At 39.7% G+C, this 22760-nt stretch overlaps 2 protein-coding genes across 2 annotated transcripts; one reads left to right on the top strand and one right to left on the bottom strand.

Moving 5' to 3' along the window:
* Positions 1-127: 127 nt before the first annotated feature.
* LOC121945374 (transcription factor 7-like 1) lies at positions 128-7094 on the bottom strand. Its single transcript, XM_042489508.1, has 9 exons — positions 6522-7094; positions 5289-5356; positions 5083-5169; positions 4496-4546; positions 1613-1766; positions 1222-1329; positions 1024-1087; positions 743-822; positions 128-628 (listed from the first exon to the last, which is right to left on the bottom strand). Exons 1-9 carry the CDS (start codon positions 7092-7094, stop codon positions 128-130), a joined length of 1686 nt encoding a protein of 561 aa, XP_042345442.1.
* A 1819-nt stretch (positions 7095-8913) lies between these two features.
* Positions 8914-20899, top strand: dcaf13 (ddb1 and cul4 associated factor 13). Its single transcript, XM_042490039.1, has 11 exons — positions 8914-9097; positions 10177-10376; positions 10472-10579; positions 10692-10781; positions 10902-11057; positions 11219-11296; positions 11729-11811; positions 12437-12601; positions 14018-14153; positions 19496-19659; positions 20195-20899. The coding sequence occupies exons 1-11, from the start codon at positions 9028-9030 to the stop codon at positions 20280-20282; spliced, it is 1338 nt and encodes a 445-aa protein (XP_042345973.1). The 5' UTR covers positions 8914-9027; the 3' UTR covers positions 20283-20899.
* The last annotated feature ends 1861 nt before the right edge of the window (positions 20900-22760 follow it).

Raw genomic sequence — 22760 nt, 5'->3', positions numbered from 1 at the left:
TATCAAGGTTATCAAAGAAATCTACATTGCAAGTGTATGTGTCTGGATTGGACAGAGACCGAGGATGAAGCAGCATGTGAAGCTGTGGCAGGGACTGAGCCTGGGGATGCAGATGCAGAGGCGGGAGCTATGGCAAATCAAGTACATCAGGCAAATCTACATCACACAAGAATCTGTCTAGATTGTAGGGGGACTGAGGCTGATGCTGAAACAGTGTGTGAGGCTGAGCCTGAACGTGGGGCTGAGCCTGAGGCTGTGGCTGATCAAGTAGATCAGAGAAATCTACAGTACATATGTATGCGTCTGGACTGGACGGGGACTGAGGCTGAGCCTGAATCTGATGCTGAGCTTGAGGCTGTGGCTCAGGCTTTGGCTGTGACGGATCAGAAAGATCAGACAAATTCATAGTACTTGTGTCTGTGTCTGGACTGTACAGTGACTCAGACTGATACAGTGGGTGAAACTGAGGCAAGGGCTCAGGCACTGCTGTGTTGGAAAGGGGTTCATGAAGCCCCACCATCAGTAAATTGAGTCTTCCAGCCCCAGATAAGTGGTTTGTGTCAGTGGGTGCAGTGACCATTGCTGCAGGTGCTGCTATTGCAGAGCCTTGCCAGTGGTGGTCATACACCTGTGGATGAAGAGGCATGGTAGGATGTCATGTCCAGTCAGTCTGTATGTGAGGAGCCTCCATGACATCTGTTTGCCAAGTAGAAGGCTGCAGGACAGCTGTCTGTGTGTGAACAGGCTCTGTCACACCTGTGTACACTGGGGCCACACGCAGCCTCTTGCCTTGCTGGGTGAACTCTTCGGCAGATGCAAATGCTGCAACATGAATTAACAAAAACTGTGATCAGTGCACTGGGACTTTTAAAAACATGGTAAAAGATGCTGCTTCTAATTTTATGTATTTTGAGAATCTGTGATCTAAAAGAGTCCAACATGATCCCTTGTGGTCACACATCTGTAAGTTTTTATCCCATTTCATATGAAAACAACCTTTGAACCATAGAAACATTGTCTTACTTTCAAACTGTCTGGCGGGCTTGCTTATGACGGCCTTGCTCCTGTCTCTCTTTCTCTTTCTGCCCTACAGAAAAACAGACACTTTCGACTTTCTATCTGACATCAGTTGATAAAAACTCTTTTCAGTGGCAGTGTTTCATAAACTCTAGTGTAGTGATTTTAACTAATATGACTTGCGTGTTGGCAGAGTGTACATACGTAATTGTCGGTGGGTGTCCAGTCAGGATATAGCTGTGCATGGAGCTTCCTCTCTCTCTCTGCCTCTTCATAATATATGGCCTTCTGCTCACTTGACAGTGTGTTCCACTGTAGACAAACAACAAAACATCTCAAATGAATAACTATGTACACAGATCCACTTTAATGAGAGCAGGCTCTCACAGCCAGTGCATTTGGGACATAACGTGCTGGAAATCCTCAGTTTAAATTTAGATGTGTTCATGTGACATGTAATGAAAATCATCAAATAATGACTGTCAAGATTTGAAGATTTAGAGTTTAATTGTTTTGTTGTACACTTATGTGAGCTCAATTAAACTGTCATGATGGTTGTGGAACACTGAATGTCTCACGGAGCAAACAAACACACCCTCTTTCCCAGGATACTATTCACCACTGCACTTCCTGTGATGCCCAATTCGGCCACAACATTTGGCCTCTGCTCCTTTCTAAACACCATGAAGGCGTTTGGCGGCTTCTTTACATACGACCGATCATCCTCCTGGTTGTCACGCTTTCTCTTGCTGTGGTAACAGAGAAGAAATAAACAGGAGAGTTTTAGAAATACAAAGTAAAGTAAACAGAATAATACAAGTCATGAGTCACGTGCATCATTGCCTGGCTTCCAAAATTGACGACCACGTGCCAGGCGGTGGAATTTTCACCACACATGGACATTTCAACTTCCTTACCGATCTTACAGAGTGTGTCAGCTGCTGGAACCACAAATTCCTACTCGCCCATGGGTCTGTGATTTGTAATGCCGAGGAATCGAATCCACACGCCTTCCACTGTGCTTCTCTTTTTTTTTAGCGCATGATATGGTTCTTCCTCGTCAAGATTTAAAACATCATTAACCTCCAAAATGATCCGCTGAGCCATTACAAATAAATCGTCATCATCCATTTCCACAGTTAGTTTCCTACCGTCAATATCCTCAGTACTAACCACATCAGCCTCTATTATTGCTTCCTGTTTAAATTCTGCAGATTCCAATACTGCCGATTGTATTCCTGTAAAGTTTTCAAACACCAATATTTCATCTATTACTCCACTGATAGTAGTGGTCCTTGACATCTCTTCCCCGTCAGTAATAGCCAAAATATCAAAAGTAGATGTTGTCCATGTCACAGCATTAGCAGTCATCTCCTCCAAAGCTGTAACTACAGTCAACATATTAGCACCATCAGTTATTACCAGATCTATAGTAGTCTGTACATTATCCTCTTCTAACGTAACACTTGTAAGAAATGATTCTTGTACATTTTCAGCATCCGTAAAAACTTCAGTAGCCCTTAAGTTTTTTATTGTAAGGACCACCCTACGCGTTATATATTTTTCTTTTTCAGATGGAACAATTTTAAACTCTGGTTCTAAATAAGTACACGTATATTCTCCCAGATCCTCTAATGTAACATTACGCAAGAAAAGTGAACAGTCTCCCCAAACTCTTAACCACCACAAATCATTATACAACACATACTTCCTTCTATTAATGGGTACAATATCAACTTCAGGTCCTGTTAACGCAACATCTTCACTGCGACTATTTTTCCACTGAGGTGGGTTTTTACCATCAAAATTCCTTTTTCCACACTTAGACGGGAGCTGAATTGATTCTCCTAAAACTACTTCAACTTTACTCTTGGTAACGTTTAGGCTTAACTCTTTTCCGGACTGGTCTTGGGCTCCTTTGTCTACCTGTGGTTTCAGATTGTCCTGGAGTGACATCACAGCGGCCCTCTGTGATCTCCGATTCACAGTCAACTGAGGTGGATCCTGCTGTTGCTGGAACATGTTGAAAGTCGATGCTATTAAATTGCTCTCCCTGTCCATCATCTGACTTGTTTCCTGCGGCATTGTCAAAAGCATGTGTAACCTCATCAATATTATCCACACTATGGGCAGCCTCCTCTGTCTCTCCTCGGTACTTTTACACAGCGTGACAAGTGATACCAAGTCGGTGACCGTTTAATCTGGACCGCAGTTCCAGTACTGCGAACAACTTCAAATGGTCCTTCACGGCGTTCGTTATACCGCTTTCTTCTAAATACCTTTACAAACACCTTGTCTGGTGCACTGTGTTCCTGTTTTGCTCACCAAAGTTCTCCTACACCTCTTCTCATCTCTGCCTGTCGGAAACATATGTGGATATCCTTTTATGAAGAGTTGCCATATATGTTACATATGCTCGCATTTCATCTTCCAAAAGAGCCAAACTTGGCCCTTTTCCACTTGTACGCAAACAAGGGGTTGGCATCCGTCTCCCTGTGGCCAACTCATGAGGGGTCATACGCAAGTCACGGAGCTCACTCGAGCGACACACCATTAATGCTAACGGAAGTGCTGCCACCCAATTCAAACCCGTGTGTTGACAAATTTTAACAATACGGCTTTTCAAAATACCATTCATTTTTTTGCAAATCCCTTGACTTTGTGGATGGTAAACGGCTCCTAAACGCTGTTTAATTCCTAATTTTTGCAGAATCAACCTCACCGTTTTATCCATGAACTCTTTACCATTATCTGAGGATATCCGATCAGGAAGTCCCCACCTGCTTATGACCTCACGACACAAAAACTTGGCAACCGACTGAGCATCCATTCGCTTGGTTGGACAAGCCTCAGGCCATCATGAAAATCTATCCACAGCAACTAACATACATCTTTTCCCAAAGGTTTTTCCTAAACTACAATTACTAACAGGCACAAATCTATTATAGTTAATCATATTACTCTCCCGCCATCTCCTAATTTTAAGTTTAAGTTTAAATTTTGGTTTTTAGTTTTAGTTAAAACTAACTCAAATATCTTTAAATATTATTATGTCTCTAATTTACACGTCTTATCGTTAAGAGTCGTGGGCCCTGACTTCATTAATCTTGCATGGTTATTTAGCTCACAAACGTAATAGTTCAACTTATTCTACACTTTTTACTTTAATTTTAATTTGCTTTTTCTCTCGTTTGTTTTTCTTCTCTATTACTTGATTTTTATTTCTATTCTCTTTTTCCTTTTCCACATTTCTCTTTAATATTACTTTACTGTATTTCTTTTGTCTTTTATTTCTTCTATTTGTACCTGTTCGCCCGCACTTATGATGCAAAAACTAAATTTAGACACGGAAAGTCACTCCAACATCAACACATCATAGCACTCCAGCACAAAGGATTCTTTTCAGTGTGCCCCATCAGCAAAAGTACCACAGCCTCAACGAACAAACCAGCGTGTTAATTTTTGAGGAAATACTCACCTAATCTGTCGACTTGACACGGGAGCAAGTGCGGTGAAGCTGTAGGCGATGCTGCAGGACACAACATATCCTGTTCGTGACGCCAAAACTTTCGTTGTTTATTAAATAGCAATGATGTGTAGATGATGAAGAAACCTCCGCTGATACCAACTTGGTTGCATAAGAATAAGTTTATTACAACGAAGTTCAGCATCCACCAGGCACCATGGTCTGCCTGTGAGAGGATTCAGGACCAATACAAATCTCTCTCCCTTATAGCTCATGCAAGTCTCTTATTTAGGTTCAGGCATCAATACATTCTTCAGTATAACAACTCTTCACCTGCTGTAATCAATCACAAGACCCCACAAATATATCCTTTTTTGGAGGGAGCCTCATTCCAAGTTATTTTTAACCTGGCTCCAGTATTCTACACACTCCCAGGCTTGACCATCCCTAGACCTCTGACCTCAAGGTCTCTTTGTGCCTGACCAAATAAGGACCATAAGAAATGGACCATTATACACCTCACTTTGCTATAGTGTCCATGATAACTCAAGTCACAAAAAGAAAAGTGTATTTTGATCAAGGCTAGTCAGTTTACTTACTTTGAGTTGGAGAATGCGGGCTGAGGAGCAGCTGAGTGAGTAGGAGGGAGAACATCCTCTGGAAGATTGTACAGCGCCTGACCATTCCTACATAGAGAGAGCCAAAAATACTTTAAACAATAGAGTTTGTTTTAGGATACAAACAGGAGCTCAATGGCTGTATACACTTGTGTGTGTTTGTTTGCATTTATGTGTGTGTTACTTACAATTGTCCAATAGGAGTTTGGTTCTGGCTCATGCCATTAGGGACCCTCACCGCTGACAGATTGTTTAACTGGAGAGACAAACACAGAGAGCAGGTAACTGAATGAGCTGCAGTGACACTCAAAGAGGTAGTCATGCTAGCAGCTCTGTAAGGCTGTAAATAGGCAAATGATGTGTATATAAAAAACTATCTCAGGCTGGTTAAAATTCAATTTTATGTCTAACTCTGAACTGCTAAAAATTGTTGATTATTTTTAAGAAAAAAGCTTTTAGATTTCAGATTATTCCGTTTTGTTTTGGGCATTGAAACGTGTTTCCCATTCAGTCACATTGCTTAATGAAAATCTGTTCAATCTTGCTGGTTTACTGATCTGATTAACCCACAGTTCAGTTGAATTATAAGGGTAACTTTAGTTTCAGTCTGGCAACTGCAACTCTGACAGTAAATATATTGATTATTTATCATAACAAATAAATGCATCTGAGCTAAACAGCTTGTTCTTCTAAATAATTCTGAAATGAGTATTTTTTCATTTGGACTTCTGAACTCGCACTGCAGGACAATATATGCGTTTGTTTAGTAATTGATATGTTTCTCCCACAGCCATGCTACTAAACTGTGTGTCTACAACAAAATATTAAAAAAATGGCTCAGAGTGTGTGTGACAAACGAGGCTCTTACTGTCTGTAGAGGAGCAGCAGGGAAACTGGTGGCTGATAGCATGTCATGTCACTCAACATAAATGCACTTAACAGCTTCACTACGCTGAACACTATTGAATTATTACTTCTGAATTATGACTAATTGGCAATTATCAAGCTCACTTATATGCAGAGCCTTACGCATAGCTGTTGTATAACTCGTTACATCAGCAACACATGGGATAACACAGTAGACTTAGATTTAAATGAAACCTTTTCTGTCCTTCTGTTGCTCTACAGCATCAACCATTAACAGTGGGGCTGCAACTAATGATCATTTCATTATTGATGTATCTGTTGAGTATTTTCTCAATTTATGGTATTAATTAACTGTATTTGAAAAGAAAGCTGGAACCACTGAATTGTGGGAGTATTGGCTGCAATAATGCAATTTAGCAATAATCAAAATACTTACTGATTAACTTTCTATCAATCAACAAATTGATTGATGGGATAATCAGTTTAGCACTAACTGATAAGTATCTTTTTGATGCAGGTATTTACCCATTCCTAGCCTTTACCTAGTATCTTACCTGTCCCTGGCTATAAGCACATGCCTGGCTGTGCAGGTGACCTGGCTCCACAACATTTTGTGTTCCTGGGTAGATGACCATAGGAGGAGCCTGTCCGACGCTCGGTCCTGGAGCAGCCATGAACACACTTGGCTGCTCAGAGCTGTGTGGAGCAGCTCCCAGGGGGATGTGCCCATCATATTCTCCGCTCAGATTTTCAACCGGTTGACAGTGGGTGACAACAGGAGAAGTAGGTGGGGATGGATATGGAAGTAGAGATGAAGGTGGAGATGGAGATGGAGCTGTGAGATTGTATTCATTTATCAAATCAAGCAGGCTCCGTCCTGGATCAGCCACTGAAGGACTTTGCAGCTCACAGCTGTGTGGAGCAGCTCCCAGGAGGATGCACCCATTGTATCGTCCGCTCAGATTATCATCTGGCTGAGGGTAGGTGATGACAGGAGAAGGAGGAGGAGATGGAGATGCAGGGTTGTGTTGGTTCAGCAAATCAACAACAACTTCCTGGAGAGTGAAAAGTATGTCTCTGTACTCCATCCTCTCCACAACATGAAATACGTCTTCATTCAGATCCATGTTGTTGGCACACAGGTTTTGTGCGCTGTCCTCTGAACTTGCTCAGAAGAGCAGCACTTGTCCGACGCTTCCTGTAATACACAATGATACAACGCTTTAGCTTTTAGACACTTTTACAGGGAGTAAAATCAGTGACAAAAGCACAAGGGGCAAAGTAGATTCTTAGTTAAAAGTTAAAATGTTAAGTTAAGACAAGAAGAAGCAGCATTTTTGTATATTATATTTGCATATTATTTTTGTATACTACTAATATATTACTAAGAGAAGCATCAAATCACATTGCAGCTCAAGGGAAAGCTCCTGTTATAAAAGTACACATACAATTTTTTTTTTCTACATTTTTGCTACTTCTACTTCACCACATGTCAGAGAAAAATACTACACATTTAACTTAACTACGTATGTCTGACAGCTAGAATTTCTACTGACTTTGCAATTTTACGCAGCTGATTCAACACATATGTTTGGAAATGATGCATTTTTAAAGCATTGGTGTTGCTTGCTGCAATAAAGCATCAACCAACATCCCAATAAAATGAGCTTCTTCACTTTTTTCAACAATTCTTTGAGTTGAGGAATACTGTTATAGACAGCTAACAGACCGGAAGAAATGAATAATATTTTAATAATGTTAGCTTCCTTTTTGGAGAGCTAAATGCATCTCAATCTTGACAACATGTGGTTTAACTTGTCACCTTTGCACATGGTGACAGAGCTAGCTATTCGAGTAAGGCTAGCTACCTACCTTACTCCTCGGTCGTTTCCGTTAGCTAACAATATTTGTCTTTGTGCAGGGTGGATATCTGAAGTTTTCTTTGCAAAAAAAGGATGTTCATGCAGTGAAGAAGAGTAGTTAAACTGGCTAAAAACTTTCTGTGGTGTGTGAGTCGAGAACGTGTTGACATTCCTATGGAGCATAAGTTAGAATATGCCATATGACATTGAATCGTGGCGTCATCAAATTTCCACGCGCGCACATCAGATCCATGGCACACACACACACACACACACATTCTTTTATATAGAGTTAAAAAGCACACTTCCAATGAAGAATATTTTCTGTTACTCCATACTGAAATTAACATTAAATACTCACATGGAATAATAACCCATAACTACCCAGTTATTGTTTAACAGTATTAAATATAGCCAAGATAAATAAATAAATGAGATGTTGAGATAACAAAATCGCATAAGCCATTAAAAGAAGAATTTAAAAAAAGAACTTAGGCCTATCAATGGGCTTTTTTGTTGTTGTTGTTGTTGTTGTTGTTATTATTATTATTATTACATTTCTATTCCTCTGTCAAGTAGAGACATTTTATTTTAGTCCATTTCACAACGGGGGTTTTTGAGTGACATTTATGTATATTATTTAGTTATTATGCTGATATTATGGACTGGAATTCAATGTCCCTTCAAGATAACTGAAGCTGGATGGTTTTAAAAAAGAATAAATATTTATTTATTTGGAGCACAGCTAAGAGATGATGCCAGGAGATTTGAACAAAAGCAGAAATCTTAAAACAGCTCATGAGAAGTTGCTCAAGGTTCAGTTTTTTTAATAATTAGAATTGTTTGGTGTTTGATTCATTTGTTTTGATAGAAGGGTAACTTATAAAGCCAAACAATATATTTTCATGAGAAAGGGAAAATTCAAAATCAATATACTGGGAAAAAGCAAACACTGACAGTACAGTTGAAGAACAAATCATTGTATTTCCGGTCTTTCTCTGCTAAATTTTTCATCTTGATAGCTGTTTCTTTAAATCCGTCAGTGACGCAACCAGGAGGACTGGGCATCCCACAATGCAACGCAATCATACGATTTACTTCTTCATCAACACATGGCCGGTGCTTGCTAATATTTTTCTTGTTTAACTTAAACCTAACGCCAATTTTAAGTGCGGTTCCATTTTCAGTCTTATACCAAATGAAAGTTAAAGTTCTCTCGAGGAACCCGGATAATTATGTCCGGGAGACCAAACTAGATATTCAGCGGGGTAAGTGAAAAACGTTGAAACCCGGATAGGCTAAAGTGGATTTGCTAGCAGCGTTGCTAGTTTTTTTTTCAGTAAACATCAGCCACACGTTATTTATATAAGGCCAGCCAAACTATGTTAGTTACAAGGCAGAACATTGGTGCTAAATAAGACATTTTCATTACATTTGGAGAAATTATCCTTTTTAAAAACGACGATATAAAAAAACTAATGGGTGGCATTTCAAATACGTGCCCGTAACAGCTAACAGCCACAACATTAAGATGTATTTAATGTCAGTGGATGGAAATTGTGAATTAGCCTAAAGCCTGTGTGTAGGTCCATCGTATGAGACATAAAACAAATAAAAAGTAAATGGAATGTGTGAATGAATTGCCACAGAGCAACATGGCCATGATAACATTTAAGTTTTATCCAGTGATAATTATTCATCTGGATTTTTTTAACTGAAGTTACTTCTGTAAAATGGGATACACATAATGCTGTGCTGATGCAGTGAACTGTGTTTTTACTCCACGTGGCTCTATTGTAATTTGGTGCTGCCACTGCTGTGAATTGTTTACATGTTTTAAAAATGAATATCATCATATGAGAGCAAAATGTCGTTGTAGCTCAATAGAGAGTAACTTAACTCCCCACTTTTGGTTTGAGTGCCTCCTCCCTGGTATGTGGAAAAAAGTCACAAAAATGGGCAGGGCTGGGAGGGTGCTAAGACAAGCCCATTCATCCAATTGTGATGCCTCTGGATCTACAGCACCCTTCTGCCACCCCCCACACAAAAAGTAGTGGGTTGGCGAGAGGGCAGTGACAGTGGGCTCGGCAGGCTCCTGCTACCAGGATCAGCCAATAACCAGTCACCAGGTTACCATCTGCAATAACCCGGTCTCAACCTTTGGAGGGAGACACTATGCATAATTATACAAAATATGTAAAAATGTAATACTTTCACTCAAATGTCAAGAGGTGGACCTGAATCAAACAACAACACTCCTAAATACTTATATATATTGTTTGTCAATTGAAAAAAGTGGTTTGGGAGTTAAGTGACTCTTTAAGTAGTGACCCCTCTCCTCTGTCAGTCCCTAGAAACTATGATCCTGCACTCCATCCATTCGAGGTATGTAGAGAATACACCCGGGCTCTGAATGCCACCAAGCTTGAGAGGGTGTTTGCCAAACCTTTCCTGAGCTCCCTTGATGGACACAGAGATGGGGTGAACTGCTTGGCCAAGCACACCAAGAGCCTCTCCACCCTGCTCTCTGGCTCCTGCGATGGAGAGGCAAGTCCAAATACATCACCTCAGCTAGTGACACTGTACAACAATGCTATAAGTGTAATGCATTCATTCTCAACATTGGTTTATTTTATCATTAGGTGAAAGTGTGGAATCTGACCAAACACGAATGTGTCCGCACGCTTCAAGCACATGAAGGTTTTGTCCGTGGAATGGTTGTCCGCCATTGTGGAACATCCTTCTTTACGGTGACTGCTGCCCTTCAACATCTGTGAAAAATTTTCAGAATTATTTATATTTTTTACGAGTTGATCTCTAATACAGCCTCTGTATTATATCTTGACATGCTGACTGTAACAGGTTGGTGACGACAAAACAATCAAGCAATGGAAAATGGAGGCGCCAGGTTACGGGGAGGAAGAGGAGCCACTCAACACTATTTTGGGAAAGGTATGATCAGTGTGGATTAGCTGTAGGATTATTATCATAGGGAAAAAAATCTGCTGTTGAGGTGATCGTGACATCAAAGAGTCAGTGAAATATCATGTTTTGATTTTTATTTTTTAACAGACAGTCTTCACTGGATTAGATCATCACCAGAAGGAGGCTGTGTTTGCAACATGTGGCCAGCAGGTGGACATCTGGGACGAGCAGAGAAGCAGCCCAATCCGCTCCTTCACTTGGGGTGTAGACAGCTTCAGTGCTGTTCGCTTCAACCCTGTGGAGGTAAGACACAATGTAGCCACAGTTCTCAGGTGGACCTCATTCTGTCAGAGTGAGGAGCATTTACCAGTTTGTCCATGTCCAAACTCCCCTCAAACTAGTTATTGTCAGACTCATTTCAGTCTGCCCCTCATTAAAGTGAATTGTTTATTTTCTTTCCACAGACTGAACTTCTTGCAAGCTGTGCCTCTGACAGAAGTATAGTACTGTATGACATGAGAGAATCAGCACCACTTAAAAAGGTAGCGTCTACCATTCATTTGGTGCTAGTGTTATCAAAAGTATTGATATATTGCTACATAAAGGTTCTGAATATTCAAAACTGTTTCAGTACTCATTTTTGTAGTATTATTTCAGCAGTTCCAGCTGCGCTTTCCTTTTTTCTCATACTAGTAATGCTTTCTAGTCAGCAGTTCTCTGCTACTAACCAAGAAAAGAAAAATGTTGTTGTTGCATTATAGCCATGTGTTATTTTTCTTTTAATAATAAAAAATGTAATTTCATGTCAATTGTGGGTGTGGAATATTGCTTTTCTTCAAGGTATTGTATTAAAGTAAGAAATTCCAGTGTTGTGACAACACTTGTTTGTATGGGAATTTATCTTTCCCTCTCCCCATTTCTTTCTCCACAGTGACACATTATTTATATCTATACATTTTCATTGTCATTTCCAGGTTATTATGACAATGAGGAGCAACACATTATGCTGGAACCCTATGGAGGCCTATTACTTCACATGTTCAAATGAAGACTACAAGTAAGTAGAGGATGTTAAAGGTTGTTACAAAGTGATTCACGTGATTATTCTGTCAATGATGGCACTAAATGAGATCTTTTGTTTACATTCTCAAGAGTAAGTACTTAAGGGATCTTACATGAACATGGTTTATTGATTGATTGATTTTCTTTATTTTTTTGTCATGCACATAAAATGCAAATCCTTGTGGGTTTCCATGATCCCAAAAGTTTCCAGTGGTAAAACATTTGGTTTCATTAAAGAAATTGCAGGTTATTTTACAGTTTGGTCTTCAACAAAATATTCTGGCTTATCTCCTGAGCTGAGCAAATATATTCTGCTACAAAATAGGTTCCTTTCCTGAAGCACAGCTCAAATTTTTCATAGTCACTCAGCCAAAAGAAATCAGTATAAATGGATGTCATTTTACTAAAAAAAAAATGTCATCAACTTTCTCATGTCCTCATAGACAGGACAGTAAAACAAAAAAAACCCCTGTAATTCTTAATATCCTCAGCAAATGTGAAGCTCTGTGCCACTGATGGATTTTTAAAGCAGATTATTGCATGGTACTGTATTTGTTTTACAGTTTTGTGTTCCACTAAAACTTATGAGTAGGGCTAATTTTGTGTCCTTGGCTCATCAGCCTCTACACATATGACATGAGGTACCTGGACCGGCCAGTCACAGTACACATGGACCATGTCTCTGCAGTGCTGGATGTTGACTATTCACCAACTGGGAAGGAGTTTGTCTCTGCCAGTTTTGACAAAACCATCCGCATCTTCCCCAAAGATGGTGGCCATAGCAGGTTAGTGTGACCCTTAACACCAGTTTAAAAAGACACCATTGTCATTTTATTGTATGTTTACGGAAATGTTTTAATTGTCTATAACTAGGTAACACTTCTGTTCCTCTGAATAAGCTACACCAGAGTAAACAGACTAAGTATTCCGTGTGTGTGTGTGTGTGTGTGTGTGTGTTATACAGCTGTAAATATCCACAGTTGTGTTCCATTTAGAGGAGCACGTGGCCCAACAGGATCACCACATGAGCAAGTTGTAATGCTACATAAACAGATGAGTTTGTTTAAGTTTGTTTGAAGAGCAAAGCAAAGGTTCTACTAATAACTTAAGTGATGGTCTCAATCAATCATGTATCCCATTCATATTTGCCAGTCCCAAGTCCCTGCTCTTTTGCATCTGGCTCACTGAAAAGGTTCACTAGGACACTTAATGAAGCTGAGCCATCGTTATTTTTTGTTAGTTGCACCTGTGCTTTTCATGCTATGACGAGTCAAAACATCTTTTCAACGTCTTTAATGACTCTTTTCCTATGAGAGCAAAAGAGGAAGTAGTGTGATATAGAACTACAAAACAGATGGATGGAAACTTTTCTGTTTCCTACTGACAGTCAACATTGGTTTCTTTTAACTATGACTGTCAGCATTTCCCAACCTTAGCTACCTGTTTATTTTTAACCTTGACCCTAATAACCCTGAAAAAGCAGGGATTTCGACTGTTGTCACGTTATTAAAATTTTGCAACAGTGATTTGTGCTGTTTAAAAAAACAACTTAATACTGATGCAGTCCTGTTGATGGGGTGTCTGACCTGAAAACACATATATGGGTCAATTTTAGAATGATACATTGTTGAAGCGCCGCATGCCTCGTCTGTCGCGTTGTGCTCAGTGCATCCATTACAACCAGCTGAAGCTGCTGCACTGCTCACGGAGGCCGCGCTTACCTGTTTAGGCAACATTCATTTTATACGTCTGGTATAGTTTTTTCTTCACTGTGTGCAGCTCCACGATCCTCCATCAGGTAAAAACTACATAGAACTGTGAGAGAAAAAAGCACAATCTGTTTAGAATTTCCAAAAATGAAAACCTCATTGTACAAGAGGAAATGCAAAGCAGTGGAACAACCTTGTGTGTGCCTGTACATTCTACATTACAATAAATTGATTAAATCAATGCATCCTGTCATTAAAACAATACAGTTCATAAATCCAGTAACAGTTGATAAAGCCTATATGCTTACAAATCTTCCGTAACCAATTGTATTATCACTCAAAACTCAATCTGCACAGTGATGCTCGCAGAAACCAAACATGGAGAAGACGTCTCCATGTGTTGGCCGCAACGCTTGATTCTGTATGAGTACATGTTTTGGTTGTTTCTCTTCCCTATTTATTTGATCTTTCTTTTTCTTTTTTATAATTCAGGGAAGTCTATCACACTAAGCGTATGCAGCATGTCATCTGCATAAAATGGTCGGCAGACAGCAAATACATCCTAAGTGGTTCTGATGAAATGAACATCCGACTGTGGAAAGCCAACGCAGCTGAGAAACTAGGAGTGGTGAGTCCTGCCTTTGCTTACTCTCTCTACCTTTACTGCTCTCGCTTATATTCTCAACATCAATTCATTTTATATTTAAAGCAATTTGCTGCTTATTGGCTACTTCTTTGTGAGCAGTAAGCTGAGGTCCGTGTACCAATCAACAGCTGTATTTTCCTCAGCTGTCAGACACACTGCATACTGTATCTGCCTCTGGTGTATTGCCTGATCTTGTTTTATGAGTTAGCTGCATTCTTCGACACAGCCGTGGCCCCGGGCCCACCTCAGCAGGCTAAGAGTGGGTGACTATGCCAGGAGCAAAGGCACTGCTGTTGCCAAAAGCCCTGATGGATGCTGACTTAGGGTAGAATCACTCTCAATAAGTACAATGTACCAATTGGCACAGTCGCTTGTGTGGCAGGGGGAAGTCCAAAAAAACTCAAAAGCTTGTGCAGTTCTGGGACAAATTACCAACAAAAGATTCAGCTAAAAGACTTTTTCCAGACTGATCTCTATTGACTTTTAATCTCTTGTTTAGTGAATATCACATGTATCGTTTTCAGATAATATAGGCTGTGTTAGCAGAAATTGTGGCCTTAATGTTAATGTTCAACTGTCAAATAAAGCTCCTGTAAAATGCTGGGAAGTGTTCCAGTGCCCCAAATCCCAGTTATGGCTGAATAATAAAGATCAGTGCCATCTCATGTGCCATCTCCAACAGCCATCTTTCATTCCTAATCGGATTCACTTTTGCTTATTCTCTTAATGCAGCTTCCAAGTGGAAAATTGGCCCGCTTTTGGCACTTGTTTTACTGTCACTGTGTAAGAGAAGATTTATTCGCAAGCTTTGCACTTAAAGAGATCAGACAAGGGCTGCTCCTATCAGCAGTTTAAATCGGCCAATCACTTAAAGCGGGCCACTCTGAACATAATGAAGCATTAACAATCAAGTTGTACTGAAGGGGTCTTTAATTATCACGAAATGCTGAATCGAGGATTTGTCTGTCAGGATCAGGACTTCTCTATCAGCTGCTGCACATCACTGATTTTTTTTCTTTTCTCCTCATAACTTTGCACTCGGTAACCTTTGACTCCAGTGTGAATTACACCTAAAACAAGTTGAATCAATTAGTTTCTATTTGTTTTCAATCAGGTAAAATGTATTTGCTCAGCTGAAGAAATCTAAATTCATCACTATCTATTTATCTAAGGTTCGAAAGCCAACTGAATCGATTTAAAAAGTCAGGATTGATTGACATTGATGTGATGTGTTACCGTTTGACCTGTCTGCTCCATTGATGACTTAAAGAGGTGCCACTCTTGAACTTTATTGAGGTATTAACGGTCTGATAAAAGAGATCATTTAGCATAATTAAAGGATAGTTCTGGATCAGAGAGGGTAATAATCTGTCTACACAAGCCACGTAGTCAAAGCAGTGCAGTTGTTTCAATCCTCCGTCAGTGCTCAGCCGCAGTACTGCGGTGTGTTCAGCCACGTGTCAGAACCCAATATCCCGTCAGTGTAGTTACATGTGTAAAACATAGGAAACAGACCTGAAGCCTAAAAAGACACTTTCGTGTGAGTGAAACTCGAGCCATTACACAGCCGATGTAGACAGCTGTATTGATTCAAGATAGGAGTGTATCTTTTTCCCGGTCGTGTGTAAGCCAGGCAAATGGAATGCAGCCGGAACGGAACGTCTCCTGTGTGGATGGGGTCCAAGAAAAGAAAAGTCAGGGCATCTTAAATGGTAGCTTTAATATTTTTCAACCTGGGCCCCCTTTCCCCTTTTTCCCAGGTTTTTGTGTCCAAGTGACTAATGGGATCAACAGTTTTTAAAATTGGTTCAGTATTGAGTGAGAGGGCTGCAGCCGACCGGCAGCCACAAAACAGGCTGCAGTGCAACCACTCGGGGCAATTATCCACCGTCAATTTACATCCACTACAAGTACTTGTTTTGCCACTCACAGGCTCAGATTGTTGTTTTAAATGTTTGGCAACATTTTGGAAAGGATCCTACAGAGGTAGACCTTTTGTTAAACATAAAGATCATTTGGGCTTTTTGCCTTTATTAGATAGAAAGAGAGAGAGAGAGAGAGAGAGAGAGAGAGAGAGAGAGAGATGATGACATGATGACATGCAGCAAAAGGCCGAGTTTGGAATTGAACCTGCGGCCGCTGCAGCGAGAAAGAAGGCTCTGTACATCGGGCGTTGGCTCTCTGGGTGCCCCATAAGAACCTTTTTGTTAAGCTAGAAACTGCCTGAAATCGCTATTACTGAAGACGGGAGACTCCAGTTTCACCCGTGTTGTGTTCATGGACCCACAAAAATTTCTTATTCCTCAGTTTTTAGAGGGGAACACAGAATGGTTTAAAAAAAGGTACACATGCACATAAGGTGAAAAAGTTAAATCCCACATCACTGCCTGCAGCCTGTCAAATCTGCTTTATCAGCAGTTAAGTGGCCTGGTCATTTCTGCTGTTTTTGGATGCAGTTTATTCATTTTTTATTTTTCATCCACATCTGAACTGCTTTTAGAACATGTTGGTTGTTGTTTTTGGTATTTTTTAACAGGAGTAGGAGTTTTTGACACCGCTGCAGTGGGCTGTGCACATCTTAGGTTTTCTCTGTCTAGCAGAGTATCAGTTGGATTACAGTTACTTATTACACCTTGCTATAGCCGAGTCAACCTTTGTATTGAAAAGATGACAAAGTATTTCAGCTGTTCCGTCTCAGCAATACCATTTCAGCAGTTTTCACACAGTCTCTCCTTTCAGCCGCTGTCTGATAGCTGTCTCTTTGTTACACTCATTCTTCAGCAGCTTTTTGTCACCATGGTGCATTGTACGAGTTACAAGAGCACCTCCAGAAGTAATGCCTTTGCTGTATTTTCAAACCCATTGAGTCCCATGTTTCTGTGATGGTCTGCTAAAGAAGTAAAGATCACATTAGCCTCTCTATCTTAGCAAAATCCATGTGAAGCATCATCCTCTGCTGTCTCATGTCCATGAACTTGAGATCATACAAATGGTGTTCAGCAAGCTGACCATGTGTGTATCCAGGGGGAACAAGTTTAGTCCAACAGGATCAGCATCTAACAGCTCTTCTCCAACAAATTGAATCTGAGACAAATCATTGCTTTTAATTAGAATAAAAGCCTTGGAGGAGGGCAGCCTGAGCCAAGAGGAGTCCGAGTAGCCGGCGGTTTTTACGAGACAGACGGAGAGGGAGGGATGTTGTTGAGCTGGTGTCTTCACTTTTTAACAGACATTGATTCCGTTTTGAATGAGCACGTTGTCAAGCTGAAGTTACTGCTTACTGTACTGGCCAACATTTTATGATGTAAGACAGCATATCCTAAGTGTCAGTAATTAACAAAACACCTGAGCTGAATGCAAATGACAGCCTGCGGTCAGCATCAAACACAAAACTCCTGATCATCTACTGGAAATGCTCATCGTCACCTCAGATAAATCTTCTCTCGCCAAGGGAACCCAAGATGTGATAGATGACATAATTCACGTTCTCGCTATAGGTCTAAATACAACATCACAAGTGAAATGCCTGTAACAAGGCCTGTGACTCATCTCCAGGGGGAGTTTAAGAAATGCAGAGTTAGCAAGGGTCGTCCTCTGTATCCAGCTCTGATCTCCAGCAGAAAGAGACTGATCTCACCAAAAAAACAGGACTTATGTTAACTTAAATCATCATCCAAAATGAAAATCTCCCTACCTGCAGTGTTTAAGACGGGCAGATTAAACTTAATTTTTAACCTGAATTTGGTATTTTCAGGCATTTTTTACAATTCAGCGGAACTTCTCCGGATTAGTTTTTATTTCATGTGGAGTTTGAGCAGTTTTATTGTTCAGCTTCCCTCATGACTGCTGCAAAAATCGATTGTAAGCTGTTTTTAGATTGTTTTGATATTATTGGGGTTGGATTTTGACATGTCGGGTAAAATAGTCTTGGCTGAGACTGCTCTGCTGTAAAACTGAACTTAACTGCAGAACAGACAGATAGACCAGACTGTCTGCATCTTCCAGCCATCTGCGGCTCTCTATATAAATATTTTTCTTCTTACTGTCCTTTTAAAATAGAATTGCACAAAGTAACACTGCTTTTCTGTCTTTTTATCAAAGCATGTGACTGATTTGGAGGAGTATCATTTGGCATGACATTAAGTACCAGCAGCCATGTTGTCTTTTAGTGATTGAAGTTTCCTAAACTCAACCAAGTAGATGACAAAATAATGTCATCTCAAGGTCTTTGTGGTGGCTGTTTTCCAATTTCCGATCACACCTTGTGAGTTTCATCAGCAGATGGAGTTGCCCAGTTGTCAAGGAAGAGGTCAAAATGAACTTTCAATTTTAGCTTTTAAGCCAACATTGATGAAAAGTAATTAAAGTGCTCAGGAAAAAATTACATTTCTACAATTCCATCATGTTGATGAAGGTCATGTCATATGATCAAAAGCTACAGAACAGCTACCAAATAACTTAGATCCGTGGTTGAAATGATTTTGTTGCCTGCTGTTTCCAGGGTCAGTGACTCAATTTTGTTTATTAGTTTACAGGATTTAAATTTTCACAGAGAACTGGGGCTGTTTGAACAAATTTTGGGAGTCAAATATATATCTAGATGTCATTAAATGAATCCTATTTGAATGCTAAAATTACTATATGATTTTCTTGTTTTTGAGTTTTTAATAAATGTGTTGGTAAAAGTTTGCTAATCCCTCCTTCTCGCCTTGGCCGAACTGTATGTGATGTAGAATGTTTTAGTCACTTCAAGTTTTCAAGCAATCTCAGGTTTAATGTGCTCACATTAACATCTGACGTTACAATATCAGGAATGGCAGAAAGTAATGCACCTTGGGAGATTACCAGTCCTCGCCATGTTAGAAGCGATGTGAGATTGAAAAATGAATTGACTGAAAAATTGGACATTTATATGAAAGTTAACAAGTCAACGTTATTCATTGTTTGCATAAGATTAGTTATTATTTGGCAAAAAAGCTATCGCCTGTTGGTAATTCTAAGTGTTTATTGGTAGTGTTGGATAGCCTCCTAGTAGACAGAATGTAAAACGACCACATGCTGATAATGGGATTTGCATTGAATAGCGGTAAGTCTGTGTATACATCGTATAGGTACATAGTCAATATTAAAATAGGCTAATTTTGAGCACTAAAAATGTGATTATGATGCGAATATTTTCAATAATAAAGAATGAAACTCAAATGGGATTGTACAGGAAGATTGGCACTTGTACTGTGAATTCCACTCTGGTCTTTCCCCTTCGGACTTCTCTCTGTATTTCTTCGCTTTTATCTGACCAACTCCTCATCCCTTGTGTCATGCAGCTGGCCCCAAGACAGAGGCAGGCCGCCAACTACAATCAGAAGCTGAAGGAGAAGTTCCAGCACCATCCGCAGATCAGACGCATCGCTCATCACCGACATCTACCCAAGAGCATCTACCACCAGACCAAGGAGCTGAGGATTATGAAAGAGGCTCGCAGAAGGAAGTATGTGTTCTTTATTTTTCCTTTTGGGATAGAAATTAAGCTTGCTAATTTATCTATAGGAATGGCATGACATCCCCTGCGTCAGTGTAGAGGTGATGGTGACTTGGGCTGCTGCCAGAGTAGTTCTGACCTATGCAGTCACACCAACCCTGATGGAAAATCTCACTGATAGGACTGCCCCCCCTATGACATGGTCCCATAGACCTTACATACTCATTTACAGCTCGTATGGTGGATTGATTGTCCCAGTTTGCCCTACCGCCCCGTGATTCATTGCTCAGTCTGAGTCTCTTTTTTTTCCTAATTACTTGCGGTATTGTGACACGTCAGACATGTGTTTGGACTGTGAATGATTTACTATCCATGCTTTATGCATTATTTTCAGGGTGCATTAGTGTAGTCAGTGACGTAGGTGTTAGGTCAACAGTCCCCCTCCTGTCCTCTGTTTGCTCATCTCTCTCTCCATCCTTTCCTGAATATTCTAACCAGCAGATTGAGTTTTTCACGGCTCTTCCTCTTTCTTTTTGTTTTCCAGGGAGAGGAATGTCCGCAAACACAGCAAGCCAGGAACTGTTCCTGTGGTGTCTGAGAAGGAGAAGCATGTTGTGACTGTGGTCAAATAGGCAGGGCCCGAGGAGAGGACAGAAGACAGACGTCGCCGTCAAGAAATGAGGTGGAGCCCAAGATCACACCCACATGGGACACGCTCAGACTGTTCTCACTTAAGAGTGGGGGATAAAATTGAGTTTTTCAGTTATGGGAGGAACAATTGAGCAGTTTTACATTGTTTCAAGTTCACGGACACAGAGTGTAAATACATACAAACACTGAATGTTGTAGAGCGTTCTCTTTCTGCCAAGAAGGCAAAAATAGAATTGTTGTGTAAAGGGAACAACTGCACAAGAAGTGCAGTTGTTCCCTTTACACAACAATTCTATTTTTCCTGTATTTGAGTGACTAACCCCACATTTTGCTTTGAGTAAGTTTGCATTTTTCATCACTGGATCCACAACAATTTGAGAAATTAAAAGCAGATTTAATCGAACCAAATTTAAAGAATGCAGCATGACTCAGTACCTGCCTGGAAAAAAATGTTCCTTGTGGTTTCATAGTTGTTGCTTTTTTTCATGAACTCTTTGACACCTGAGGAAGTTAGCTTGATTTCTTTCAAAAACATGAGAGGAGGGCATTAAAAAACTTAAGAAGGAAAGACCCAAACATTTGCAAAAATAAATTAAAAATTGAAAAACAAAGAAATAGCCTGAAAGAATTGCTTACAAAAGAATAATAATTCTGTAAAATAAATTTAAACATATATAATTATGATAATTCTAAATACAGATTTTGGACATTTTTACATTGCTTTAAAAAAATAATTTTCAACTCTGTAAATTTGTTGCAGTTTGCTCATTGCATTTTTCTCATGTTTCTGAAAGAATTCGTACCAATTAGCTCAGAGTTCAAAGGGTTAAATATCTGTGAAGACACTTTAATGCAGCACAAGAAAAGTGATGTGGCTCCAGAGTTTTAAGGGTTAATGTATTTAAAGAGATGTGCTACAGTGGATTATTAAAATTCCAGAGATTTGCGAAAAGTTTGCTGTCATCGCCTCATCTTAGCTGTATCCATGATGTTTGACAGGAAGTCTTTCTTTTGTAGTTTCTTTTTTTGTCATTTACTTTTTATTGGTTTTTAATTTTACATGTAAACAGACAAACAGTCAAACAATCAACATGAAGACCTATAAATGAGTATAGAAGTATCAGGGAAAAAGTATAAGCGTACATAGGGGGACTGGTAAATACCTCCAGTTGAGAAATCAAGAAAAAAGAAATAAAAATAAAGTAAAGAGTACTTATAAGTATTCTGATAGTACAGATTGAAATTACTTGAAATCTGGTCTTATGGTAGAGACAAATGCACACCATTTTTGCCAATTATCAATAAATGCCTCTTTTTGTGTTCTTAAATTAAAAGTGATTCTTTCCATTACAAAGATGCTGTACACTGTATCAATCCATTCATCTACACTAGGTGCCTCCCTCTTCAGCCATTTCTTCGTTATTGATTTCTTACAAGCCACCAGTAATATTCTCAATAGATATTTATCTTTGTTCCTCCAATCCAGATCCTGTAGATCCACCAAATACAACAAACTGAAACAGAAAGTTATTTTTGTTGAAAACACAGTCTCTAGAGTTTGATGTTCTTTTGTAGTTTCAATGTGATAAATCGTACAAATGGGGTTAATATTACACACATTTGGACTGCTTCTCCATGATCCTGCATCCCTGAGAGTGAGGTTCAAACCTTCCCTTACTTTCTACTGCACACCTGGGCAATCGCTCCATGAAGTGACTGTGGTATACAGAAGATCTAAAAATGGTCAGTGTTAGAAAAACCAACAAATCTTTATTTTAAAGCACACCTACACCTCAAGATCTAATTGAAAAGTGTTAAAAATCAGCGGAGGTTTTTCTCTACTTCTTTTTCCTAATATGGTGATGATTGTAAGTTGAAGTGCAGATGTTTTAACTCACTAGCAAAACTTGAGGGATTTTTGGCTTTTTCGCCTTTATTTGATAGGACAGCACAAGAGAGAAAGGGAGGAGAGAGAGAGGATGACATGCAGCAAAGAACCAGGGGTGGAATCGAACCACTGCAGCAAGGACATAGCCTTTGTACATGAGGCACCTGCTCTAACAGGTGAGCTACAGGGCACCACAAGTTTTGTCATGTTTACACTTAGTTTAAGAATATCATATTTTCTATGGGCTAGATAATATTTCTTGGAAAGCATACACTCAAAATCTGTATTTTTATGCAGCCCACACTCTTTAATGATGTGTATTTATAATAAACTTTCAGACTAGGCTTTTTCTGGGAAAACAGGTAATTTGTAATAAATTACAATCTGGATTGCTCAGAAATTAAATTTAAAACATAGTTGACTTTTGATGTTTGGCTTGTTGCAGCAGCAGCAGGTCATTGCAATGGTGCTAATTTACTTACAGTCTTAATGAGGTAAAAACTCTTATCTTCTTAGTGTTGTCCTTCAAATCCTATCAACGCTGCAGCCTGACAGAGAAAGAGCTGTCGAT

The sequence above is a fragment of the Plectropomus leopardus genome, chromosome 7, assembly GCF_008729295.1.
Source record: "Plectropomus leopardus isolate mb chromosome 7, YSFRI_Pleo_2.0, whole genome shotgun sequence".
NCBI classification, from domain to species: domain Eukaryota; kingdom Metazoa; phylum Chordata; class Actinopteri; order Perciformes; family Serranidae; genus Plectropomus; species Plectropomus leopardus.
This window is presented reverse-complemented; position numbering and strand designations above follow the sequence as displayed.